This window comes from Hibiscus syriacus, unplaced genomic scaffold (genome assembly GCF_006381635.1).
Source record: "Hibiscus syriacus cultivar Baekdansim isolate YM2019G1 unplaced genomic scaffold, ASM638163v2 tig00111792_pilon, whole genome shotgun sequence".
Classification (NCBI taxonomy): Eukaryota; Viridiplantae; Streptophyta; class Magnoliopsida; order Malvales; family Malvaceae; genus Hibiscus; species Hibiscus syriacus.
Window position 1 is genome coordinate 897,462 of NW_024063179.1, and position 27,975 is coordinate 925,436.

At 35.1% G+C, this 27,975-nt stretch overlaps 2 protein-coding genes across 4 annotated transcripts; both read right to left on the reverse strand.

Annotated features, from left to right (window-relative positions):
- Positions 1 to 12,472: 12,472 nt before the first annotated feature.
- On the reverse strand, positions 12,473 to 14,465 carry LOC120170784 (squamosa promoter-binding-like protein 3). 3 transcript variants are annotated; one of them, XM_039178649.1, is made up of 3 exons: positions 14,373 to 14,465; positions 13,853 to 14,157; positions 12,473 to 12,835 (listed from the first exon to the last, which is right to left on the reverse strand). In XM_039178649.1, exons 2-3 carry the CDS (start codon positions 14,143 to 14,145, stop codon positions 12,688 to 12,690), a joined length of 441 nt encoding a protein of 146 aa, XP_039034580.1. In that variant the 5' UTR covers positions 14,146 to 14,157; positions 14,373 to 14,465; the 3' UTR covers positions 12,473 to 12,687. The 3 variants fall into 3 exon arrangements, with proteins under 3 accessions (XP_039034580.1, XP_039034577.1, XP_039034579.1); XM_039178646.1 differs by lacking the exon at positions 14,373 to 14,465 and having other exon boundaries at positions 13,853 to 14,330; XM_039178648.1 differs by lacking the exon at positions 14,373 to 14,465 and having other exon boundaries at positions 12,473 to 12,830; positions 13,853 to 14,256.
- A 1,776-nt stretch (positions 14,466 to 16,241) lies between these two features.
- On the reverse strand, positions 16,242 to 17,022 carry LOC120170733 (uncharacterized protein ECU03_1610-like). Its single transcript, XM_039178616.1, has 3 exons — positions 16,903 to 17,022; positions 16,449 to 16,859; positions 16,242 to 16,415 (listed from the first exon to the last, which is right to left on the reverse strand). The coding sequence occupies exons 1-3, from the start codon at positions 17,005 to 17,007 to the stop codon at positions 16,257 to 16,259; spliced, it is 675 nt and encodes a 224-aa protein (XP_039034547.1). The 5' UTR covers positions 17,008 to 17,022; the 3' UTR covers positions 16,242 to 16,256.
- Positions 17,023 to 27,975: the final 10,953 nt, after the last annotated feature.

Consider the following 27,975-nt stretch of genomic DNA (forward strand, 5'->3'; position numbering starts at 1 on the left):
AAAATCGCAACGCAAAATAAGAATCGCAACGAGAGAATCGCAATGCGAAATTAAAATCGCAACGCGATTATAGTTTCGCGTTGCGATTTTCATTTCGCGTTGCGATTTTCGTTTCGCGTTGCGATTTTCATTCTCTCGTTGCGATTTTCATTTCAACCAAAAGACAAAACAGTGTTGCTAAAATATAGTTTCAAGAATAAACTATTTCTTCTTCTTCTGCAAATTGAAACTTGAATGGATTGCATTACTTCAACCAAAAGACAAATACTAACTTCAGAGTATTAAAGAATACACAATTTAGCAGAATTGGCAGCAAACGAACAAATTTACTTTCAATCAAAAGAAAAACAAAGACAAATACTAACTTCACAGTGTTAAAGAATACACAGTTTAGCAGAATTGGCAGCAACCGAACAAATTTACTTTCAACCAAAAGACAAAACAAAGACAAATCCTAACTTCACAGTGTTAAAGAATACACAGTTTAGCAGAATTGGAAGCAACCGAATAAATTTACTTCAACCAAAAGACAAAACAAAAGACAAATACTAACTTCACAGTGTTAATAAACAGTTTAGCAGTATTGGCAGCAACCGAATAAATTTACTAAGCAATCTAAATGAAATGGTTAATCTAAGTGAAATTACGAGTAAATTTATCATCAAGTTAAATATGGAAAATCTTAAACTTACCTTGTTGCGTAGAGTATGAATCTCATTCTGCAACGATACTACCATCTCACGTAGAGCGACAACCTCACCACGTAAAGTAGACACCTCCACACGCCATGCACCATCGTTATCGCGTAGAGTACCGATCTCCTCACGCAAGGCATTGACCTCATCACGTAACTCCCTTGACTCATCCCGTGGAGGTGGAGAACAGGGAGATAGAAGTCGTGGCATCTTTTTCGGTCGCCTATCATGAGGTGATGGTGGAGAAGAGGCTCGATGATGTGACGGGATAGGTGATGGCTCTTGTTGTAGAGGTGTATAGTCGGGTCGATCAGGTGATGGCTCTGGGTGAGGTGATGGCTCTCGAAGTGGAGGAAGTGGAGGCTGCTCATCATTTGTGCCATCAAGAAAATGCTGACTAGCTTGCCACCAATCAGTGGCAAGCTCAGCCTCTGTGGGTGTCAGTCTCATTAATAGAGTGTTGGCCTCCTAAAAATATAAAAACTCAAACAAAGTTAAACGTCTACTATTAATAACTTGTTTATATATGATAGTATTTGTGTTAACTTACATTATTTATTGTCGCATATGGTATTAAGTCTTCCCAATCCAACATACGTTTCCTCTTCCAGGAAATAGCCCTAGGAATATCATTTGAAGTTTTTAATGCATATGTCCGCATGCTGGGGAAAGCCTCGAATATCCAAATCTACAAACAATATAATAACAAACATTAGTAATTGTTAAATAATTAATTATAATTTTGAAAACATTATATAGAAATTCTTACCTTAAAGGCCCAAACAAAGCCTGACAAAGTGTATTTCGACCCATCGCCACGCAAACTTTTGCGGTCATCAAAGGCAGATGACAACTTAGTCCAGGTAGCTTTCCATATATACGAACCCCACGGAAACAGATTCCATGCATTTAGGTCATCTACCAATAATATTAGCTCATGAGGAATAGGTTGTATGGCCTCTCTGCCTAAAAAGCTGGCATACAAAAGTAGTAGAAGGCATACTCGGACAACATCGACGTCATTCATCCGAGTAAAACCATCTTTCTTATTAAACAATTTCTTCAGGTCATCAACGTGTAAGTTCGGCTTCTCTATTGACTCATCAGGAAAAACCCTGGATAACCATGATGGGCGGGTGATATGACGAGTGTACCGGCCTACATCATCGTGTTCGAATCGTAGACCAGTGATTAAGCAGAACTCCTTCCGCCCAAAAACAAGTATACGCCGGTGGAAAATGAAACCATATCTCTTCCTCACCACGTTGTATAGTGTCGGGTAGATCGCTAGTCATGGTCTGAAGCCACAAATGGGTCAAATTAGCATCTCCACCCGGATGCTGTACTCTCAGCCATGGCCCGAAGCAGGTTTCCTCAAACAATTTTCTTTGTGCAGGTGAAAGCTTCGAAGCAATTGTAGTGGCTAGGCTAACTTTATTCCATAATGTCAATGAAGCCGAAAAAAATTTCTACAAAAACAATAAACATACCAAGTTAGATATACCAAAAACTACACTGTGAAGATATACCAAAAACAATAAACATAAATAGTAGTTTATTCTTGAAACTAAAATTTGCAACACTGTTTTGTCTTTTGGTTTAAAATAAAAATCGCAACGAGAGAATCGCAACGCTAAATGAAAATCGCAATGCGATTTTGGTTTCGCATTGCGATTATCTCGTTGCGATTTTCATTTCGCGTTGCGATTCTCTCGTTGCGATTTTCATTTTCGTGTTGCGATTTTCATTTTCATGTTACGATTTTAAGTTTAGAAACTATTCTTCTTCTGCATTACTTCAACCAAAAGACAAAACAAAGACAAATACTAACTTCACAGGGTTAAAGACTAAACAGTTTAGCAGTATTGGCAGCAATCGAATGAATTTAATAAGAAATCTAAGTGAAATGGTTAATCTATTATTGAAATTACCAGTAAACTTATCATCAATTTCAATATGAAAAACCTAAAATAATGCAAAAATTTCAAAATAAAAATAATTAAAAAACTAATCCTCCGAGGTTGATTTTCCATTTCTGAATGATTGTGAGGGATTTCTGACCGTGAATGGTTGTGAGGGATTTCACCGGCGATGTGGACGGAAATCTTCAGAGATGGGGACGGATTTCGCCGTAGAGAGTGAGAGATGGAGATGGGACTGAGTTGTGATTTTAGGTTTTAGGTTATGAGTTGCGATTACGGGATATACTGTGGACGGTTCAGTTTCCGATATATTAAGAAATTCGTGTTTGGAATTGAAAAAAAAATACGCTTTAATACGAATGGCGCTATGTAAATCGCATTGCGATAGTCAGATTCGCATTGCGATTTACGTATTCGCATTGCGATTTTCCTAATTCGCATTGCGATTTACGTAATCGCGTTGCGATTTACGTATTCGCATTGCGAATTAGGAAAATCGCAACGCGAATTTGGGAAATCGCAATGCGATAGTCAGAATCGCGTTGCGAATCTGGAAACTGATTTGCGATACCGGAGATCGCGTTGCGAATTATTGATCGCATTGCGATTTAGTTGGTCATTTTGGCGAATCCAAAAAAAGTTGGTTAAAATCGTATATTATAAGGCATTTTTGGTCACTGAGGTTATTTTCTCTATAATATTTAAGGTAAAACATATTAAATAATAAATATAATTATATAACTATAATTAAAAAATAAATTTGGGGTTAAAAAATCATAACAAAATGATATTGTTTGGTTTAATTTTTTAAAAAAAACAATCTCACATGGCTAAGAAACATAGAAGAGCATCCCAAAAGTCTAAAGAGTAAAAATATGAGAACAAAACAATCCCACATGACTAAGAAACATAGAAGAGCATCCCAACTAACTTTTATAAATAATAGAGGTAATTTGGCATTCAAAATCATGGAGCTTTTTGGTGAGCATTGAGTGAACTATTCTTTCACTTCAATTAAGCTTGAATTTTAGGCTTCAATCGAGCATCTAAATTTTTTTGGGTTCAAACCTTTTCGAGTTCAAGTTTCAATATTATATTTCGAGTTTGAGTTGAACTTGATAATTTTTAGCTCGTGAGTTTGAGTCGAGTTGAGCTTACTTTTAAAGTTTTCAAGTTTGAGTCGAGCTCAACAATACTCGAGTTCGACTTGGCTCCTTTAACAAATAATGTTGTTTGGTTTATTTTTTTTTAAATAAAATTGGTGGTTTTTTCCGGTTTTCAGCCGGTTCGGTTCCAACGGTTCAACGGTTCGACCGGTTCACTAGTAGCGGTTCAACCGTGTAGATTGAACCAGACTAGACAGCGGTTGCCGGTTGAACCGGCCGTCCGATCTGATTTTCAAAACACTGCACATGAAAGAACATATGTAAAGGAAAAGGAAAATTTTCTAATACAAGTGCTTATTATCCATTATAATCCGACTTGGGTTGATCTGATTTAAAATGCAATTCCTTTTTAGAGATAAAACTCAAATCCGATATGACATAAATACATACATAATTTTTTTAATTTTATTTGATAAAATAATAATCTAATTAGAAAAATACATGAAGAGATTATTATATTTATTTCTAAATATATAAGATATAATTACATTATTTTTCTCATATCAAGTCGGCTATGATATTTTCCACTTTATGCTCAACTTTAATCTGACACGAATTTATCTTCTAAAATACTCGACTCTAATTTTTACTTTAAAAAAAAACCAACCCTTCGAAACATGTTGGAGTCCCGTTCCCATGTCTAACTGTGTTTCTGTTATATTTGTTTTAAGGCTGTATCTAAGAAGATGCATTCAAAATAGTAGGTGACGTACAAAAAGCAGTAGTATTTAAAGGATCCATGTTGCCATTATAAGTAGCATGAGTGCACATATTAGCTTCAAGAATGCTGAAATTTCTACTATTGCCATGTTGATTAGACCTTGATGACTCATTTTCAATGGCGGAACATAGGTGAACTAGTGGGGGCCATAATCTCCCAAAACTTTAAAAATTATAATTTATACCTTCAAATTTTTTAAGATATTTAATTTGACCCCTCAAAACTTTTAGAAATGCATATTAAACTTTTAAATTTTTTAATGTTTTTAATTAAACCCTTTCATAATTTTTTTAAAAAAATCTCATTAAACCTCTCAACTTTTCAAATATTTTAGTTAGATCCTAATTTTAAATATATATATATATATATATAAACTAAATTCTTCAAAAATTTAGAAATTTTTAATTTAAACCTCTTAATTTTTTAATGTTTAAGTTAACCTCTCAATTTTTTATCACTATATTCCGTCAGTTCTCATTTTTATAAGACATGTCAAACCGAAAATAGCATGTCTACAAATTGTTGGGAAGTTAATTGCCAATTTTCTCTCATCTGCAGAACAAATTGCATACTTGAGTCATAGAAGATAAATCTACGTACGTATTCATCGTTATTATTTGATTCATGTTAGTATAAATATATGTTTTTAACATATGAAATGCGATATTTTTATACTATCATTTTTTAATGGCTTAAGGATCACCTTTGCCCATGTAGTAAACCTAATTTATCATTTTTGTTTCTATCGTATTTTCACATCAATTTGGCTCTCAAACTTGTTTAATTGCATCATTATATATCTTCTCCTAACTTAAACCCCTAAATTATAAACCTTAAGTTAATGTTTAGGGTTTATGGTTTAGAGGTAATGAGTTATGCTTCAGACTTTAGGTTTTATAATTTAAGGTTTTAAGTTAGGGGTATTGTCTAAAATGATGCAAAAATTCAATAGAGGTGAGGGGTAAAAGAAACCCTTTTGCCTTTTTTCATAAAAAAATGAGTTTGGAATGTATATAGTCTAGAGGTGGCAAACGAGTCATTCGGATCGGGTCATTTCGGTTCAGGTCATTTTGGTTTAGACTTTACTCGAGTCCATAGTAAGTCGGGTAGAGTCGGGTCAATGAGGGTTTTGATTTTATTCAGGTCTATAGTAAATCGGGTCGATTCGGGTATCTGGTCTGGTCATATCGGATCGGTTGATTTTTTTGTCAAGTCAATATTCAATCAATTATTTTCGGTTTGGGTCAACTTTGGATCTTCAGGTCATTTCAGGTTGAGTTGGGTATAAGTCAAGTCAACTATATATAGAATTACTGATATATTTTATAAAAAACATTGAGTTTGGGCAAATTAAATTTGGGTTAATTTCGGTTCAGTTGTTTTCAGTTCAGGTTATTTTTTGTTTGAGTTACTTTCGGTTTGGGTTAGTTTCGGTTCGGGTTACTTTTGGTTTGGCTAAAATTCGGGTAGGATTCGGTTCGATTCGATTTTTTCAGATTTCGGGTCAAATTTGGGTCATCATGTTCGAGTCTATTTCGGGTCAAATTTGTCCTATAGTTTTTCAAGAGTCAATGATATCAGAAAACAATATCCTATAGTTTTTTTGTTGCCTTCCGATTTCCAAGTCTTTGCCTTGACTAATCTAGATCGACCCAGGTCGCACATATAGTTTTGATGGGTGAGTCTCCAACGGAGATTTTATGCATGCACAATGACTCGAACTCGAGACTTGCTTAAGTGATATCAAGCTGCTTAACACGTGAATCAACCTTTGATGGTTACATCTTATAGTTAATGATCATTTTATAACTTTTAATAGTCTCAACAAAGCAACACCTATAGTTTACTGACCATTTGTATATTTTATCCTTTTATAATATTAAGTCCTTATACCAATTTTTTTATTTAAAAATGTTAATTTTCTAGTTTATGTTTAATTTTAATATTAATTGTTATCTATCGGAAATCCTTATAAATTAACACCCCCTACGTTTAATCTCTTTAATATACTATAAATGCAGGGAGGCTTTTATAGCTGAAAGTATCTCTCATTACTCCTATAATTTTCAAGTGTAAGTCTTACATCCTTTGCCTAAAAAATTTAAACTTGCACATCACTCTCTCACACAGCTTCCATTCCTTTGACTAGAAATGGGGTTTTGCAAGGTCTTGTTCATGTTCCTCATCTTGGTCTTGGCAATGGTGGTTGCCAATTCCACCAGTACCCTTGATGAGGCCAGCTGCAAGTCGTGCATTTCGGGTCGTCGTAAGGTTGAAACCGAACCAAGACGTTGATGGATTCCGAGATAAATCATCGCCGACTCACCGGAGAACGAAAAGCTATTAGCTGTGAAGCAATTAGGGAAAACATGGACCGATGCAACCGACCTGAGTGTCTAAACGGTGAGCCAATCAACCCTTACACCCGCGGTTGCCTCATCGCCACAGGTTGCAGGAGGATCGTTACTTGATGACGATGACATGTGAAGAACTTATGTTATTGCCATGCCTAGTTTCTACTAAGGATTTGCTACAATCAATAAACATGCAAAATATGGCATTTAAGCAATTGAGTTTGATAGACGAAAGAACGTATGAAAAAGAAAAAGAGAAATTTTCTAAAACAAATGCTTATTATCCAATCCATTATAATCAACAAAAAGAAATGTTTAGATCTTGTTCTTGGTTGAATTGGCGAAACTAAGAATATGTTATAGCTGAGTTAAAATATTTTTTATTTTTCATAAATATAATTTTTTAAATTGAAGGGTTGGTAAACTTTTTATTATTTTAAAAAATAATTGGCGGGGCTAAGACTCTCCTTGACTCCCATGAGGGTCTACCTCGGAGGAAGAAGAGGAGAGTTTTTTTAATTTTTTTAATTTTCACGTAATATTTTCGTTAAATGATTAGTGGGAGATAACGACGGAGGGACTAAAATCAAAAGGACGATAATATGAGGGACCAAAACCACTCTTTTTTTAAAGGCTTAAAGGTTATTGTTGCCCTTGTAGTAGACTAAATTTATCGATTTTGCCCCTATTATATTTTTGCATCAATTTAACATTCGAAGTTGTTTAATTTTATCATTTTATACCGTTGATCATTAAGACTAACAAAACATGTAGTTTTTGCTTATGTAGATGTAATTGTTTCCACGTTAGATAATATTGCTGACGTGTCTAGTTGATGACGTGATAATTAATTTTTTTTTTAATGTTAACTAACTATTTCACGTAAATCAAACCTTAACCCCATAAAGGTTATATAACAAGCGATAACAGTTTCACAAAGATTCATTAAAAAAAAAAGATAACACACTTTTGAAACCGGGTGGGGGGGGATCGCCGTCTAAATCTGGGTATAATACGATATGATTCACTGATTTTCAGAAATATAAACATAATCCGAACCGAATCATGAGAATCAATTCATAATAATAAATCCTCTAAATCTGGGTATAAAACGATATGATTCACTGATTTTCAGAAATATAAACATAATCCGAACCGAATCATGAGAATCAATTCATAATAATAAATCCTCTCAAAGCACTAGATGCTATCCGGCAAGTCAAGCCCCGAAGGTTTAGTGTTTGACAATTCATAGTCACAAACGGGATAAAAAAAATAGCAGCGTAGACACATGCATCTGTGAGCAAAATAAAACTGGTAAAGAGTAAATGCCAAAGAATTCAGTTCTTTCCACCACAGATGTTTCATTTAATTTTCACACCACTAAACACTCCAAAAAGAGGAAAATAATAATAACCACTGGAAAATCATCAATTGGACATCGCAACTTAAAAGTAACGGAAAGGACGACAAATGAAAATAATAGATATAGAGAGAAGACCCAGTCAACCCCACCTTTTTGCAGATGAAACACCTGTTCGACAACTTCGACTCTGGTTTTCATCTCCGGCGAGGACAACGGTCGGTTGTTTCTAGATTGCAACCGGTGAGGAATCCTCGTACAACAGCTCCTCGAGGGGCTTAAACGCTTCAACGACGACCTCTTCTTTCATTCGGACGCTGAGGGATTTATCCGTGGCATTTTGGGAGTGTATTCGATCGTGATTTTTGGGTTGAGGTTTGATTTTAGAAATTTGTTTGGTCTCTTCGTTCATTTTCTAGGTGAAGGGATTAGGAAAGGAATTTTTTTTTGGGGAAGAAGTGTGATTTACATGTAACAGATTAGTTAATATTAAATTTTTCTTTTTAATAAATGTTACGTTAAATTAAACAATTTCGATGACTAAATTAATGTGAAAATACGATAGAGACAAAATCAATAAATTTGGTCTACTATAAGGGCAACAGTAACCTTTAAGCCCTTTCTAAACCAATGACCAAAATTGGTCAGATAGAAAATATAAAGATCACCAGCATAGTTTTGTCAAAAAAATAAGGGTAAACTATGCAAATAGTCACTATTATTTAAGTAAGTTTTCATTTTTTTCTCACTAAAGTTTTAAAATAATAAATTATCACTAACATTATCGATTTGTAACAAAATTATCACTAAAGTTATCTATTTGTAACAAAATGACATTCCACACATCCCATTAAATTGATAGCGTGATAACGATAAAAAAGTAAATATTTAATTTTACCCCTAAACTACATTTAAATCATCAAATAAGTCATTGAACAATGATTTTATATCTAATTTACCCTCAAAACTTTCTAATTTTAATTTTTTTTCCAAAATTATAATAATACTTGAATAACTTTTTAAAAAAAATCTATAAAACATAAAAATTTATAAAATACTAAAAACGTGATGAATTTATAAGACAATAAATATTAAGTATATTTTTATTATTATAATTAACCTTAATTTTTATTACTTAAAATAATATCATTTCAAATAAACTCATTATATAAAATCTTTCAATGAAGCTAGAGAGACTCTATAAAATTAATACATTATTTTTAAGTATATTCTTTAGATACAAGACATGTATTATACCTTTCAACATTATAATCTTCATCCATCTCGATTCTAAATATCAATTTATAACCAATCAATTTTACACCTTAAGGTAATGAGACAAATTTTCAAATTTTATCATCTTGAATAGAATTGTACTCTTCTTCGATAATCTCAATCCACTTTTGAGAGTCAAAACTTTTATTAGATAACCAAAGATGAAAGAACACATGAAAAGGAAAAACGAAATTTTCTAATACAAAGGCTTAGTATCCATTACAGAAATGTTTGGGTCTTGTTCTTGGTTACCAAAAGCCTCGTCTAGAGAATGTACATTGGCAAAAGGATGATGGTATACGGTGGGGCTGTTTCCTGTACCATCGTTTCCACAGCTCTTCCATGGGAATACCTCGTTCTTGAGCAACCTCATAAAATTGCTTCATATTCTACACAGCAACAATCGTTGCTCTGGCATTGTTGAGTGCATTTTTACTGCCGAGTCGCTTCCCCAATGTATTCTCGACAGTCGCCATTTCAAGAACAATTTGCACCGCACCTCCGACGATCACTCCAGTACCAGGTGCAGCAGGTCTAAGCATCACCGTTGCTACCCCATAAATAATCACCCTCGGACCTGGCAGCCATTTCCCAATGACATCAGTGAGAACGGTGGACAAAAGCCTTTTGTAGCATTGTTTTTACAACATTCAAAAGCCATGGTAGAAACCTAAATAGTGTTGCTTTCGGATAGCCAAAAGCAATGCTAAACGCACCTTGTCATGCTAAGCTAAGATCTAAAGTGAATCAGCTTCAATGACATTACTCAGCAAACCTCAATTAAACATGAAAATTAAATCTTTGTCGTGACATTTGCAGTTTTAACAGGAACAACCCCATTTAAACATGGTAAAAGGAACATCATTTGCAACAAAAAAAGAAAGGAATTTGAACAACTTACCGATGTGGGAAATTCAAATACTTGGCCATATGAAATAACAATATTCATCAGTTTTGTTCTTTTAGTCAACAATTCCTTTAAAGTCAAAATCCCTAGCTCTCATCTTGCATAATTTCAGTTGTTGCTTCTTTCTTTCAGTAGATTGTTGCATTCTAGTATTCTGTTACACTGATCCTGCACAAATGAAAGATTGTCAATTAAAATATATCATTATAATTGAGTGATAGAAGATAAATCTATACACATATATATTTATGGTTATTATTTGATTCATGTTGGTATAAATATTTTTAATTAGTATGAAAACACGAGACATAAACGGGCGGCCATGAGTTATAAACAGAAAAGCCAAGTGTATGGACAGCGGGGTCTGCATATCTTAATATATAATCATGTTTTTGTATTTAGATGGTGAATAATTGTTTGTAGTACCGGCATCCGGATGTTTGGTTTCGGGCCATACAAGGATGGAGAGGACAAAGAGTCTTATTCTCCTTATATGGTTCATCATGTTGAATGTCAGTTTCTTGTTTGAGGTGGATGGTTCAAAAACCAAATCCAAAGGCAAGTACAAGTACAAGCTGATCCACAGGCATTCACCTGAGCTAGGAGGCCATCCAAAAGCCACCCTCGGACCACCAATCGATGGGAGGCAACGCATAAAACAGCTGGTGCGTAGCGACTATGCCAGATATCGAGCCTTTCAACGGATGCTGAAACGGCCAGGGCGGAAGACTTTCGAGCAGATGAGCCCAAAGCACGGTCTGGTGGAGCTTGCAATGCGGTCGGCGGCGGATTTAGGGGCAGGCCAATATTTCATTTCCATGAGAATCGGAAGCCCACCAAAGAAGTTTTTGATGTTGGTGGATACAGGAAGCGATCTTACATGGATCAAATGCAGAAATAAATGCAGTAATTGTCGCATAGGTGGTAAGAAGAGGAAGAAGAAGAAAATGAGGTTTTATCATCCTAATGAATCACGTACCTATAGGCCCATCCCATGCTCCTCAAGCTATTGCAGTACCGAGCTCATGCCTTTTAACTCTTTGACAGATTGCCCTACGCCAGATTCTGCATGCAGGTATAGTACCGAGTACGTAGATGGCCAAAGGGTGAGCGGAACCTTCGTCAACGACACCATTACAATCAAGATGAGAGGCCACAAAAAGGTAAAACTGGAGAATATGACCATCGGGTGTTCCGAGTCTTTAATCTCACAAACCTTCAAACTCGACGGTTTATTAGGATTAGGTTGCATTGTTCAGTCTTTCACTGGGCAAGCAGTCAAGGAGTCTGAGAAGAAATTTTGCTACTGCTTGGTGGATCATTTGAGTCCAAGTAATCTGTCCAGCTATCTTGTCTTCGGCAACGAAGATAATCAACTCCTGAACATTCAAGAGACGGAGCTGCTCCTCGGTGCATGGTACTGGAGCACAAATTATCATGTAAATGTCAGCGGCATCTCACTCGACGGTAAAATGCTTGATATCCCATCAGATGTGTGGTTATACGATCCTCGTACTAGACAAGGTGGAATGATCTTAGACACAGGTACATCATTAACAGTCCTCGCCGCACCGGCGTATGACAAAGTCATGGAAGGTCTCTTTCCCTCTATAAGCAGATTCCCGAAATTGACAAGAAATTGGCCTGGTCAGACGCCAGGACATTGTTTCAATTCTACGGGGTTCAAGGAGACTATGGTGCCTAGACTAGCGATCCATTTCGCCGATGGAGCTAAGTTCGAGCCACCAGTGAAAAGTTATGTGATCGACGAACAGATTGGGATGAAGTGCCTTGGGTTTATCAGGTTTGATCCGCTTGCAGGTTCCATAATCGGCAATATCTTACAACAAAATCATTACTGGGAGTTCGATATCTGGAATCAAAAGTTGAGATTTGCTCCTGCTAGATGCACTTTTGATTGACCATCACAACTGTTTTCAAATTAAATATGCATCGAAGATTTATGCTTCTAAATATTATTTGATGCCTTAAACTTTCTTGAACATTTCAAATTGAAGTTTTTATGAGAAAAAATGTCATTTATATATCTTTAATAATCTTTACATAAATCATAATAATAATAATCTATTATTTTATACAAAACATGCAAGAAAAACATTAAACGACCAAAAGAAACCCACAAGGAAGCAATAAAAAGGTGCATAATTAAGATTGACAGAAGAGAGAGAGCATGCTTAGCAACTATATAGTTTTACATCTAAAATCGACTTTTAGATGAGCATTGGAAAAGGCCTATCTATATATAGGTTTCATAGTAAATATCTTAAGCTTGAATTGTAGCTAGTTTAATAATTTGAGCCTTCGCCATGATATTCCGAGGAGCTTTTCCGGCGTCGCTCATTGTGGCCAGCCAAACGCCTTCGACAACTCCTTTTTGTTTCATCGAACTCTGATATTTCATGAAACCTGCTCTATCATAGTAATCATTTTTAAGATATCATTAAGTTTGGGTTAATCTTAACAAGAACAAATTTGTATAAATAATTAATCACTTTTAAAGAATGATAACCGACGACTTTCTTCAATAAGATATCACATTTAATATATTGGATATAACAGAGGCACGCACGTTCGCAATGGCAGTGGAGAAGGGATGACAAGATGTCATTATTAAGAATGGGTGACAAATCGATAAAAAATTATCAGAAATACTGATGTGATCATTTTTTAATATTATCAATGATGACGTGATATTATATTACGGTGACACATTAATGTTATTATTTTTTTAATAGTAGGTGATTAAAATGAAATCAAAATGTGACATTAAATATGTTTTTGAAAAAAACGTAATTGATTAATCATAACAATACTACATAAATAATTAGGTGATCGAATATATGGTTTATCAGAAAAATAATAATTTCATGAGTTTAGTCAACCCCAATGAAATGAATCATCTTCCTTGATAAATGGCCTTTCAAAGTACCTGATTTGCATCGATAGACAATGGAATTTAATTAAAAGACCATTAATGATTCACCCACAATAGAATAGATAGATGATCACAAAATTAGATGAATGATCTGTTGTCTAACTATGGTATGGCTCAATTTACAAATTTTGAAGAAAAAATCTTTTACTTATTAAAATACTTTGGTAATAGGGGGAGTCCTGTTGAGAGGGATGCATCAATAGGTTCTGGATGTTAGAAGTGATCGTGTTTTTTAAAAATTTTAATCTCAGGCATATTTTTAATATCTTTTATTTTTTTAATGATGATTTAGTTATATATTTGTGAGATTTTATAATTTTTAAATTTAAATATGAATTTTAAATTCGTATCCTTTAACATATAATCGTATAAATCGAATACAAAAATAATGAAGGTGAAGACACAGATTCAATTCAAACACCAAACATGAAACTTAGAAACACAAAACGATTGCATAATAATGAAGAGTTTAGGGTTCATACAAAACTCAAACCTGCTACATTGTTGGCAAAAGCGTTGGTGGATCCCAGCAACTGGGACCAGGGGAGCCTTGGCATGGAATTCGCACACCTTATGTCGCCGATGGTACGGCTTAGCGTCAGTCATGTCGGCGGTGCAGTCTCGGACCTGGCAGCCGGGCAGGGTTGAGCCACCGCCGGAGTATCCTCTCTTGCCTCTCTTCTTCTTTTCGTCGTCTCCCGTGGTGCTATCTTCGTCTTCTTCTTGATCTTCTTCTTCCTCCTCCGCCGTCAGCCTCCTCTTGCCTTGGGTTTTGCTCGTTGCCATTTCTGGGTCTTGCTTCAAAGGAGAAAGCAGAGATGGATTATATTTATACGGAGAGACAACAATGGAGAAGAACAAGGAAAAAGACACTCTAGAGAGATAAGGAAGGTTAAAAGAGGAGAGAATCATGTATGAGGGCCATAAAGTTCCATTACTGTCCCTGTCACCATTAGTTCAACGGTTGAAAAGCTCTATGGAATAAATTTAGCTCAAATCGTACTTGTACATACCACCTGCTGAGTTGAATTCGTTTCGAATCTTATGAATGAAAAAAAATAAAAATAAAAGAGGTTAGCATTGTTCGATCAAACGATCGTAATACGATTATTTGTAGCTGCTAAAGTGGCGGTATAAATTTTATTTGGTATTATCCGACTACACAATCATAATTATATTCAATTCAATTAATAATAAATTTATATATCGACTAAATTCTTAAAATAATAGGCATATTATGACTAGCGATTAGAGTCTAGGACAACAATTTTGTGTCAAATTAAAATTTAAAAAAAAATAGTTTCTATTACTCTTGTAATCTTTCACATCTCAACAGGATTAATATGTACTTGGATTGTTATATAAGTTGGTAGAGATATCCATAATTTACACCAAAAAGATAAAGAAATTAAATCCAAAATTTCAACCCTTTTTTCTAATTCTCTTACAAAATTTCAAAGGCAGCTGGTTTTTGGTCCTACCACGTAGCAGGAAATTCATCACGTTTTCAAAAAACGTTAAACCGAAAGAAAAAAGAATGGCAATGACAGATTTGCGCATGTAAGTTGTTGTTGCTCTTTGAATTGGTCTCTTTTGTATCCCTACAATGCAAAATTAAATGAGTTTTACACACTTTCCTAACTAGTTTTCTTGGTCATTTAACAATGTACACGTACAATAGATTGAAAATTATGGACTGTCCTTTTTCCTGAAATGGGGACAGTTTGCTGGCAAACATGTAAAGTTGCGTTGATTGAAAGGCGAAAGGGTTAAACAATCCTTTGCAAATGGTCCTTCAAGACGGGGCCCCCTCAAGTGTCATCATAAATAATGTCCTTATAACTGCCTCTCTCTCTCTCTCTCTCTGTCATATCAAATTGGTGTTTAGGCAGCCAACTGGGTTGCAGATAAGTGGGAAGGGTAGGCTAAAAGCCTCGTGCCCCGGTCTGCTACAATTTCCATGGTCGAGAAAACAGGACCACCTCGTCTCGTACATTATGGTGTAAGGTTGGTCCCCCCCCCAACCCCCCCAAACACCATTGCTAGTTGTACGAGGTCATGGTGTGAGCTGTGGTTCAGTCAATTCAACCATGCGCCAAGTTTGGTTCACGTTGCTGTCAGGCTTCTGTACTAAGGGACCCCACCCCTCCACCATTCATTAGAGCTTGTTGGTTTGCTATTAGTGTTGTTATACCTCTTCAAATATCCGAATAACTCCTCCGGAAGATCTCTATATATAAGACGTTGGGAACTCAAAAGTCTTACCCTGTCAAAAATCACAATCTTTTAACATAAGATCTGAATGTAATCTATCAAAATGATTGACAACTGATTGAATCAAATAAGTTTATCCTTTCAACTAACTTATGAATAAATTTACCCTAATCCTGACACCAGTACTAAAGAACAATGTTTAAATAACAGAGTATGACTTGAAAGAAGACAATCTCTCTCGAGAAGAAGACACTATCCTTCAAAAGGAGGTAAACTGTGGTCCAAACACTTGGTAGTCACTTTGGGCTATCATCTAGATTTGGGGAAATAGCCTAAAGAGCCTTCGAATATTTTTGTTTTCCATTGGCCACAACAGGCCGTCCAGTAGACCCACTCACCCAACAGTTCTTCTCTTTTAGAGAGACAAGTTCGTCAAAACATGAATCGTACGAATCATTATCTCTTTAGATCCTTGAAGACGATTTACAAAAAAAGACTCATGCAAAGGATATAAATGTTATTGTCAAAAGACTAAGAGTATTTTAAAGAGATTGAACTTTTAATTTTAATTTTTTAGTGCCCCTAACAAACATAACATCAACCATTAGACCAACATCAAACTCATTATTATTGTATAATACAGACATTTAGCAAAAGAAAAAGAAAAAACATCGAACTCCATTTCAATACTTCCTCTCATCACCTCGTCTCTCAACACGCCTCCTGAAATCCACAACATCTTCATCCATCTTCCCCTCCTCGTTGTTCTCGACCACCGTGTCCTTTATCTTCTGACCCGTCCCCTTGGCGGCGTCCCAAGCTCCTTGGGCCGTTTGCTTAGCCTTCTCGCTAACATTATGCATAGTCTTCGATGCCTTATCAGCCACGGAACCAGCAACCTCCTCGGTCTTCTCCATCACACCCTGTGCTCCCTCCTTAGATTTCTCTTTCCATTCGTACGCAGTTTGAGAAGCCTTCTCGGTGCCTTCTTTGGCCTTATCTTTCGTGCATTGGGCAGTCTCCTTTGTATCCTGCGCGTACTCACTAGCTTTCTGTCTCGTTTTCTCGTTGGCACTTCGGGCAGTCTCCGCCGCTCTGTCCGTCATTTCTTTCGCTTTATCCGCCGCCTTCCCGGCAGTTTCTTTTGTCTTCTCCTTGGCGTCGTGTGCGTAATCTTTGGTTCTTTCCATGGCTTCATCGGTGGCATCCTCATCGGACGAGGTATCATCCACCCTGTAAGAAAACTCAGCTTTCGGGTTCCTACTTTCATATGCATGATCTCTTCCCTGAAAATCATCAAGCCATGACAACGTCAAACTGATTCTTTACCTCAGGGCGTTTGGCGGCGGCGGCGACGGTGAAGCAGATTCGTGAAACTTTGATGGAGGATCGAAGAGAAAGGGTTTTAGGGAACTCTTTCGAAATCTGAAACATGGCAGTCTTACCTATCAATGAGTCTTTAAGTTTCTCCTTGCCAACAGTGTCTGCTTTGAGTATATATAGCTTTTATCACTTCTTCTTCTTCTTCTTCTTCTTCTTCTTCTTCTTCTTCTTCTTCTTCTTCCTCCTCCTCCTCCTCCTAAATCTTAGCCGTGCAAATACCAACTATATGGAGGCGGAGCAGTGGAAGGTGGCAGCGTAATTGAGTGACAGGTTTTAGCATCAATACCACGTGTTGGACACGTGTTAAGTGTAATGTTTTAGGGTTTTGGGTGGGTGGTGACAGGTTTTAGCATCAATACCACGTGTTGGACACATGTTAAGTATAATGTTTTAGGGTTTTGGGTGGGTTCAGCACGTCTACACATGTTTTATAAGTATCTTATACATTAATTGATTATTATTTTTATAAGTATTGGTTGTGTTTTATTTCACTAATAAAATGATAAAATACAAAATAAAAGGGTGATAAAGACCCAGTGGCAAAAGATCACAAACAGAGAGGAAATAAAAACACACAAAAGTAAAGACAGTAATGATACGGGTAATAATCAAAAGTGTTAGGGAAAGGGTTATTAATATCTCAGGCTTATCTATTCTCTTTGTTTACTAATTCCATAACCAGCGGAAGGTGGCAGCGTAATTGAGTGACAGGTTTTAGCATCAATACCACGTGTTGGACACGTGTTAAGTGTAATGTTTTAGGGTTTTGGGTGGGTTCAGCACGTCTACACATGTTTTATAAGTATCTTATACATTAATTGATTATTATTTTTATAAGTATCGGTTGTGTTTTATTTCACTAATAAAATGATAAAATACAAAATAAAAGGGTGATAAAGACCCAGTGGCAAAAGATCACAAACAGAGAGGAAATAAAAACACACAAAAGTAAAGACAGTAATGATACGGGTAATAATCAAAAGTGTTAGGGAAAGGGTTATTAATATCTCAGGCTTATCTATTCTCTTTGTTTACTAATTCCATAACCAAAAACTTCATTTTTTTCTTGGCCCTCTTATGACGTCTTCAAGAGAAGGATATAGGGGAGTAAGGAAGAGACCATGTGGAAGATACGCTGTTGAAATACGCGATCCATAAAAGCAAACAAATGTTTGGTTTGGTAGATTTGACACACCAGAAGAATTTGCACTCGCTTACGACGACAACGCCCAATCCCTTCGTTGTTCCAAAGCTAAAATCAACTTCTCCACCACAACGTCATCATTTCTTCACCGCTATCACCCCTCTCTCTGGATGATTGGATCTCAACCTTGCCTCTTACCATCGACCTTTAGCTTCAGCTCATTATCATCGTTTAGCAGCCATGAGTGAGTTTCTGCACACTGGGTTTATTAAAGAAATGAACTTTTTCGATGATCCGTCATCGAAGAAACCCGACGTTCTTGAGGTATCAATCGGTCTTCTGGTTCCAATAAATGGGTTCATGATGTCATTTTTGGGGTTTGTTCGATGTGGCTTGCCAATTGATTTGAATGAAACATGTTGAAGTTTGGTCGAGAGTAGAAATGAAATTGAAGTTAGCTTGACTGTTGATATTTTTGAGGTGGTTAAAGTTGTTGATGATTAGTTAGGAAGTTATGCCGCTTATACTAATTGATTGGACTTTAAGCATCAGTCTAGTTAGTTTGCATGTTGGGATATAAAAAGCACAGTTTTTACTGGGACAGATAGAAAATCTTATGATGACCTACATTCTAATTAAGTGATTTATTTTCTTTAGTTTCTAATTTCTCACTTTAGATTCAAGCTTCTTCAAAAGTTGTCTGTTGCATTTCTTGGGTCATTTAAAGTTACTATTGTCCTCTATTTTCATTCATTAAGGTATCAGAGCTATTAAAATTATGATTATTATATGTTCGTCGGTCCATCAGAATGTTAGTGTAGAATTATGTTTCGATATAATAAATTAAGGTAAAATATTTTTGGACTTGAATTGAATTTATTCAAAGTTTTAAAAGATTTCAAAAATAATTCAAAGTTTATTTTAAAGTGGAATTGAGCAAAAATACAAAGAAATACCGATACTGCTTCTTGTAGTATCGATACCACATGAACAAGTACCGATATTGTTCTTGGAGTATCGATACCATAGGTAAAGGTAGTACCGATACCATCAAGGTAGTATCGATACTATCATGAAGGCTCAGATTCTAGAATGCAAAAATGGTACCGATACCATGAAAGGGTATCTATACTATAATGCAAAGTAGTACTGATACCCTTAAGACAGTATCGATACTACAAGGCTCCAAGGGCTAGTTAATTTGAATTTAACAAAGGTAGTACCGATATCCCATAGTGGAGTACCGATACTTCTAGTTCTAGACAATCTTATTTTGTAGAAACTTAATCTCCAACGGCTCCAAAATATCCCCAATTGCTATATACTACTTCAAACTCATTTCAAACTATAAAAATAAGCTGAGAACACTTGAAGAAGTAAGAGAACAACTATCCAAGCAATCAAACACAAGAGAAGAGTTTTTCAATCTTATTTCATCTTTCTCTTGTAAATATTTCGTTCATGTGAGCTTAATTCTTGTAAACATCTACCTTAGAGTGTTTTTCTTGTTTACATTTCCTTTCGTTGTAAAGGGATTTTGGTTCTAGCTGAGCCCGTGAAAAGCTAGGGAAAGGTTATAGTTTAGCCCGTGAAAAGCTTGGGAGTTTGTAAAGGTTATCTCTTTATCATGTAAAAAGAATGAATAAATTAGTGAATTTATTGGAAAATCCTTGTGAGGAGCTAAGGTAGTGGATGTAGACTTGGTTGAGAAGTCGAACCACTATAAATCGCTGTGCAATTTTCTATCTTTCAATCTCCTTACTCCCTAAATATAAAAACCGACCCGACCCTTCTCGGCGAACTCTTTCAGTTGTCGATTCTAACTTCTACAAATCCCAATAATTGGTATAGAGCTTGACTCGCTAGAAGGCTTCACATCCTTGAGACGATCCTCGAAGAAGCTCTACCGATTCCTAATACAACCGACAAAGAAATGGCTTCAACCTCCAATGCCTATTACATTGAAGATTCACCTATTGTAGATTCACAACCAGTCAACAAGCCACCCTTCTTCAATGGAGCAAATTATACCCATTGGAAGAATAAGATGATGTTCTTTATTCGAGCCAACGATCTAGGAGCTTGGAACTCAATCATGAAGGGTTACTCAATTCCACCCGGTGAGATAAATGATTGGGATGATTGGAGTAATGAAGAGAAGAAAAAGTTCCAGAATAATGCTAAGACTATGCACATTCTCTTTTGTGCTTTAGGCCTAGATGAATATGGAAGAATCTCATCTTGTTTCATTGCCAAAGAGATTTGGGATAAGCTCCAAATCACTCATGAAGGAACCAATAAAGTGAAGGAAACAAAGATAAGTCTTCTCAACCATAGCTACGAGAACTTCAAGATGAAACCCAATGAGGACATCAAAGCTATAACAGATAGATTTCCATGATTGTCAACGGTCTTAAGGGATTTGGAGAAGTAATACCTAATGAAAAGCTTGTGAGGAAAATGATCTACTTTCTTTCTAAGTCATGGCAATAAAAAAAGATGGTCATTATCGAAGCTAGAGACCTAAAGTCTCTCACCCTCGATGAGCTAATTGGTTTTCTTCTCACTCATGAGTTGATGGTGAAGGAAGAGGAATAAGGTGAAGAGAAGAAAAACAAGAAAAAGAAGGAGATAGACATTGCCTTCAAATCCACCAATGAAAGTTATCAAGATTCAAGTGATGAGATAGATGAAGACGATGATGAACAAGAAGATGAGATAGCCAAGCTCTTCAAAGAGTTAAAAAGATTCATGGCTTCCAAGGAAGTGAAGCATGAATCAACCAAAAAGAAGAGTCCCCCGGTGTGCTTCAATTGTCAAATAACGGGGCATGTCAAGTATGATTGTCCCTTTCTAATAAAGAAGAAATCATCTAAGAAGAATGTATTTGTTGCAGCTTGGAGTGATGAAGATGACTCCAATGATAATGAAGAAATAGTCAACCTATGCCTCATGACCAACAAAGAAGAATCCGAGGTATCTTCTAACTCAAATGAATTAAATTCATATTCATTTGATGAGTTACAAGATGCTTACAATGTGTTGTATTTGGGATATGAGACCATGAATTCCAAATATAAGAAATTAATTTCAAAACTTAAAAATGAAAATAATTTGGTTTTGAAAGCAAAAGTTGATTTTGAAAATCAAAATGAAATTTTGCAAAATAATTTAGAGCTTTTAAAAGTCAAAATCAATGTTTTAGAAAAGGAAAATTTTGATTTTAAATTTAAGCTTGAAAGCTTAACAAAAGAAAAAAAATTAATTTCTAAAAACAACACATTATGGTTAAAAATGGAAAAATGCTCACATTGTCATTTTCATGGTCATTTGGAACATACTTGTTCTATAAAGAAAATAAAATCTTTTAAAATTAGACAAGTATGGGTTCCCGAGGGAACAAAGGGAATGAAAACTAATGTTCAAGGATCCAAAGCAATTTGGATACCAAAATATACTTAAATTTCTCTTGTAGGCGTGTGGGAGCAATTGTGATGAAAGTGAAGATATTCAAATGCTCTAGACACACAATGAAAAATGAATGGGTAACCTTTAAGCTTAATGCTTTTGATTTTGGTTATTTGGTTGCTCATTTGAATTTATGCATACATGAATTTTGATTTTAAAATTATGTTTTATTCTAATCTCATGAATGTTAAGAGGAAATTGTGATGAACATTTTAAAGTTTTAATGATTTTAGTTCATCATAATGAATTTTGGTCAAAATTGGTTTTAAATGCAAATGATATCTCTCTAACAATTAATATCAACTTTTCAAATACTTTGATTTTACAAATTTTAAATTTTTGACCTAAATTTGAATGTTTATGCATGTGGTTTAAATGAAAATGATTTCTCTCTAACAATTGATATAAAAAAAAGTTATGCATAACATTTTTGGAAAACTTTATGCATATGCACTTAATTTCAACAATTGATATTGCATAAAGTATTTTAGACTTGGATATATTGAATTTCATGTGCTACTAACATGTTTGTTATTCTTTGTTGAAATTCAATTTTGTTTAAGTGTCAATTTTTAAAGCTAAATTTCGTTTGGAAATGCACTTATTGAGGGGGAGCTTTGATTTTTCAATTGAATTTTAAATGTCAAATTTACCACTTACTCTTCAATGTTATTTTAGAACTTTAAAGATTGGATTTTTTTGATATAACAAAAGGGGGGAGAAGTTATGGTTTGAAAAATTCAATTTCTTAATGAAAAAGGGGAAGCTTTCATATATTTTCCAACAATTGGTGTCTTTTTCATTAAACATTTTATTAAGGGGGAATTTTGCCAAAAACAATTTTTTTTCAAATGTTTTGTTATATCAAAAAGGGGGAGATTGTAGTACTATGTTTCGATATAACAAATTAAGGGAAAATGTTTTTGGAGTTGAATTGAATTTATTCAAAGTTTTAAAAGATTTCAAAAATAATTCAAAGTCCATTTTAAAGTGGAATTGAGCAAAAATACAAAGAAATACCGATACTGCTTCTTGTAGTATCGATACCACATGAACAAGTACCGATATTGTTCTTGGAGTAACGATACAATAGACAAAGGTAGTATCGATACCATCAAGGTGGTAACGACTCAGATTCCAGAATGCAAAATTGGTACCTATACCATGAAAAGGTATCGATGCCATAATGCAAAGTAGTATCGATACCCTTAAGACAGTATTGATACTACAAGGCTCCAACGGCTAGCAATGACTAGTTAATTTGAATTTAACAAAGGTAGTATCGATACCCCATAGTGGAGTACCGATACTTCTAATTCTGGACAATCTTAGTTTGTAGAAAATTAATCCCCAACGGCTCCAAAACATCCCCAACGGCTATATACGACTTCAAACTTATTTCAAGCTATAAAAACAAGCTGAGGACACTTGAAGTAGTAAGAGAACATTTATCCAAGCAATCAAACACAAGAGAAAAGTTTTTCAATCTTATTTCATATTTCTCTTGTAAATATTTTGTTCTTGTGAGCTTAATTCTGGTAAACACATACCTTAGAGTGGTTTTCTTGTTTATATTTCTTTTCATTGTAAAGGGGTTTTGGTTCTAGCTGAGCCGTGAAAAGCTAGGGAAAGGTTCTAGTTTAGCCCGTGAAAAACTAGGGAGTTTGTAAAGGTTATATCTCTTTGTCTTGTAAAAAAGAAAGAACAAATTAGTGAATTTGTTGGAAAATCCTTGGTGAGGAGTTAAGGTAGTAGATGTAGACTTGGTTGAGAAGTTGAACCACTATAAATCGATGTGAAATTTTATATCTTTCAATCTCCTTACTCCTTAAACACAAAAACTGACCCGCCCCTCTTGGTGAACCCTTTCGGTTGTCGATTCGAGCTTCCGTAAATCCCAACAGTTAGATGTGAGAAATTGTTGAAGATTGGGTTCAAAAATGTTTATTTTGAGGCATTCATTTATTTTGATATCGATTAGGGTTCTTTTTGCTTGATGTCATCGTAATTGAGATTTGTTCTTGTTTTTCCATTTTCATATGCTATTTCAGTGCGGTTGTTTCTTTTCTTTAGTTTCGTTTTCCCTTTGTTTTACCTCATAATGGTTAATTCCGGTCAGATTAGTAGAGAAGATGATATTGTGAGGTCTGATTTCTTAAAAGCAACATGTCTTTCTCCAATAAGAAAGTAAATGTGTTACTAGATAATTTTAATTTTTTTAATTTAGAAACAAGAAGCTTTACTCACCGTTCATAGTCATCGTCTCGAGAGATTTCTGAATGGGACATGTTTTGTTCCTTCATCTACAACAGAGAGGTGATGAGGTTGATAATTACGATTATGAGATGTATGTTACTAATGACAGTGCCTTATCCTCATGGTTATTGCCCACCATTAGTCCTCATTTGTTAACTTATTTCGTTGGAGCTGATACTTTATCCGATTTCTGGATAATAAAAAATAAGTTTTCTAGCAGTCGTTTTACAATAACTGTAATGAATCTTTATTAAAAGTTACAGTCAATTATAAAATGTGAACCTAGTTTGAGGTCATATGTTTCTCAATTAAAGGAAGTTTGTGATGCACTTGTGTTAAGTGGGAGTCATGTTCCGGATGTTGAACAAATAGCCTCTATTCTAAAGGGGTTATCCATTGAGTATAAGCCATTTATTGTTGTTATAACAGTAAGCCGAGAAGTGATTTCAGTAGATGATGTTGTCGTTATTCTTCTTAACGTTAAAGCACAACAGAATATGTATAACTCACATCAGTCCTTTGGTTCACCAATGAGTGTTAGTTTAGCTCAATCATCTATCAATGGTTCAAGAAATTTTGAGACTAAGGGTGGTGATAAGGTTCAATGTCTTTATCATAAAACCAATAATTAAACTCAAGCTGGTAGTGGGTGCATGTGTAGCCGTGGACAATGTCAGTTGTGAGGTAAAATAGGTCATATGGTGGATCAGTGTCATCATCGTTTTGACCAAAACTTCGCTAGAGTTTATGCCCAAAAATTGAGAGCTAAATATGATGTCTCAGCTAATGTTTGCACTTATGACACAAGTGAAAATAATGTTGATATGCTTAACTGTGCATGGATAAATATGTCTCCTAGTTCAAACAATGTTCATCGTCCATAGATTTCAAATAGTGTGTGTCACTCACAAAAACTTATGGTTAATATGTTTTCCAACATGAATAATGTTGTAATACTCTAATCCAAATCGACCCGAAGGTCCATGGATTACAATGTTACACGGGGCTGCCGAAATAGTAACCCAATAATTTTCTTTAAAACATGCTTATAAAATGTTTGATAAAACCATCCATCTAAATAAAAATGTGACAATAAATTTGAGTTTACAAAATGTGGGGAGCTTCCAAATCATCAAAATAAATACATTGAGTTTAAATCAAAATAGAGGTATGTCTAAATATATAATATCTACAATGGTACATGCCCTCTAAAAATCAAGACTTGTTGGAATATCTTGTGACGACGATGCTCCCGAACTGATCACCTAAGGACCTGAGTATGGAAACACATTCTATACACTGAGCTACGAGCTGAGTGTCTCACAAATAATTATACTACACTACATGCATTCATTAAATAAACTGGCTAGTGGCACAGGTCAAAACATGAAAAATATTGATCTACTAAGTTGTGGCTGACATCATGGTGTGGCTGAGGGTTCCACATCTCGGAGCTCACACACCCCTCTAGCCTGTCGGTATACCCTCTGGTACACTGGGTGAGATCCAGAATCTACATCAGAAATGTACACCCGTAAACTTACTACGTTGAGTCTTGGGGCATCTGCGCCCAATCGGCTACTGAACTGGTTTAGCACTGACTTAGATATCCACTGACTGTCATTTTCTGGTAAGAGGAACTCGAGTGTCCTGATTGTTTCCTGAGTATTAAACAAGGTTAGTTTTATGTAATCTTAGCTATTATTATTTCTATTGTTATAATATTAATTACTATTTTCACTTAAAGTCTTATTTGATGTTATTCTAATATATTCGGGGTACCTCGAGTCTGATCCCTTAATCCTTGGATTATTTGTCTAAAATTGTTCGTGGGTATCGATATTGACCCTTCAGTATTGATACTAAATCTTTGGTATCATGCCCACATGTTGGTATCTATACCCCTAACTGATATAGGCTGATTGGGTAAAGTAGTATCGATACTCTAGGCTGAGTATTGATACGTTGGTGCTGGGGTATCGATATTTTCTTGAGTATCGATACCAAATTTAGGTTCAGTGTTTTGAAAAATACCTCAATATCGATACCTCTACTGGGAGTATCAATACACCTACTTTGTTATCAATACTCTATATGAGTACCGATACCAAATTTATATTTTGGAATGTTGGTCTCGATACCAGCCCAGCGAGTATCAAAATCGAGGTCCTAGTCTTGATACTCCTTTGGTGAGTATCGATACTACCCTTTAAAACTTGTCTAATTTTTGCCTGAGTGATGAACAATATCAATATTATTCTTACAATATCGATATTGTTCTTACAATATCGATACACCTACTATGAGGTGCCCTGTTTTGACACAAAAAATCCTATCTTCTACCCCCCAAAAGCCCCATTAAGGTCTCCAACTAATATTTAAGTGTTTTAACGGATATTATGGGTCATAAAGAGTCTGAAATCAATTTGAAAACACCCAAACAATGCAATCTACCGTGATCATGCTTCAAGCTTATGCAACCTACAAAAATCACCTAATGAGCTACTTGTGGTATAGTTGAGTTAGAAGTGAGTTACCTGATGATTCTAAGTTTTTAAGAGTTTCCAAATATCAACCCAATGTGAGCTTCTCCTTTCTCCTTGCTTTGGAGTTTTCTCCAACTTCTCTCACTAAACAAGAACCAAAGAATGAATTACTAGTTGAATGTAGAGGCTAAGGAGGTTTTAAAAACACTTATTAAGGCTAGAAATCATTGAAAACAAATTAACTCTTCTGAATCTCTTAAACCCTCATAAAACATGTTTTTGAAAACCATGGTCAAAACTTACTCTTTCGGTCTCAAATGGAAGCTCTAGAGGTGTTGAGTTTTGTTTTTACCTTTGAAATGCCAAACAAGGGTTGTAAAGTAACCAAGTTACTGTTTTAAGTTGCCCAACTTAAAGAAAGAAGAAAGAAAATGAGGATTTAGAGAGGAAGAAGAGATAAAGAAGAGTTGAGAAAAAAAGGGAGCAGTCAGACATGAGATCACCTAAATTAATGGGTATTCAACCTTTCAAAATAAAATTGGTCTAATTACTCATGTGGTCCTCCTGATTTTAGTTGCAAACTAAAAATAACATTTTTACTATATATTTAGCTTATTCTAAGCCAAAAAACCATTTCAATTTGAATCAAAGCTTTCTATAAGCTAAGGAATTAATTCAATTCCCATCTCAGGTTAGACCAAAACTCTTAACCCAGAATCTAAGGCGTTACAACTCTCCCCTCCTGAAAAATTCTTACAATATCGATATTGTTCTTACAATATCGATACACCTACTATGAGGTGCCCTGTTTTGACACAAAAAATCCTATCTTCTACCCCCAAAAGCCCCATTAAGGTCTCCAACTAATATTTAAGTGTTTTAACGGATATTATGGGTCATAAAGAGTCTGAAATCAATTTGAAAACACCCAAACAATGCAATCTACCGTGATCATGCTTCAAGCTTATGCAACCTACAAAAATCACCTAATGAGCTACTTGTGGTATAGTTGAGTTAGAAGTGAGTTACCTGATGATTCTAAGTTTTTAAGAGTTTCCAAATATCAACCCAATGTGAGCTTCTCCTTTCTCCTTGCTTTGGAGTTTTCTCCAACTTCTCTCACTAAACAAGAACCAAAGAATGAATTACTAGTTGAATGTAGAGGCTAAGGAGGTTTTAAAAACACTTATTAAGGCTAGAAATCATTGAAAACAAATTAACTCTTCTGAATCTCTTAAACCCTCATAAAACATGTTTTTGAAAACCATGGTCAAAACTTACTCTTTCGGTCTCAAATGGAAGCTCTAGAGGTGTTGAGTTTTGTTTTTACCTTTGAAATGCCAAACAAGGGTTGTAAAGTAACCAAGTTACTGTTTTAAGTTGCCCAACTTAAAGAAAAAGAAGAAAGAAAATGAGGATTTAGAGAGGAAGAAGAGATAAAGAAGAGTTGAGAAAAAAAGGGAGCAGTCAGACATGAGATCACCTAAATTAATGGGTATTCAACCTTTCAAAATAAAATTGGTCTAATTACTCATGTGGTCCTCCTGATTTTAGTTGCAAACTAAAAATAACATTTTTACTATATATTTAGCTTATTCTAAGCCAAAAAACCATTTCAATTTGAATCAAAGCTTTCTATAAGCTAAGGAATTAATTCAATTCCCA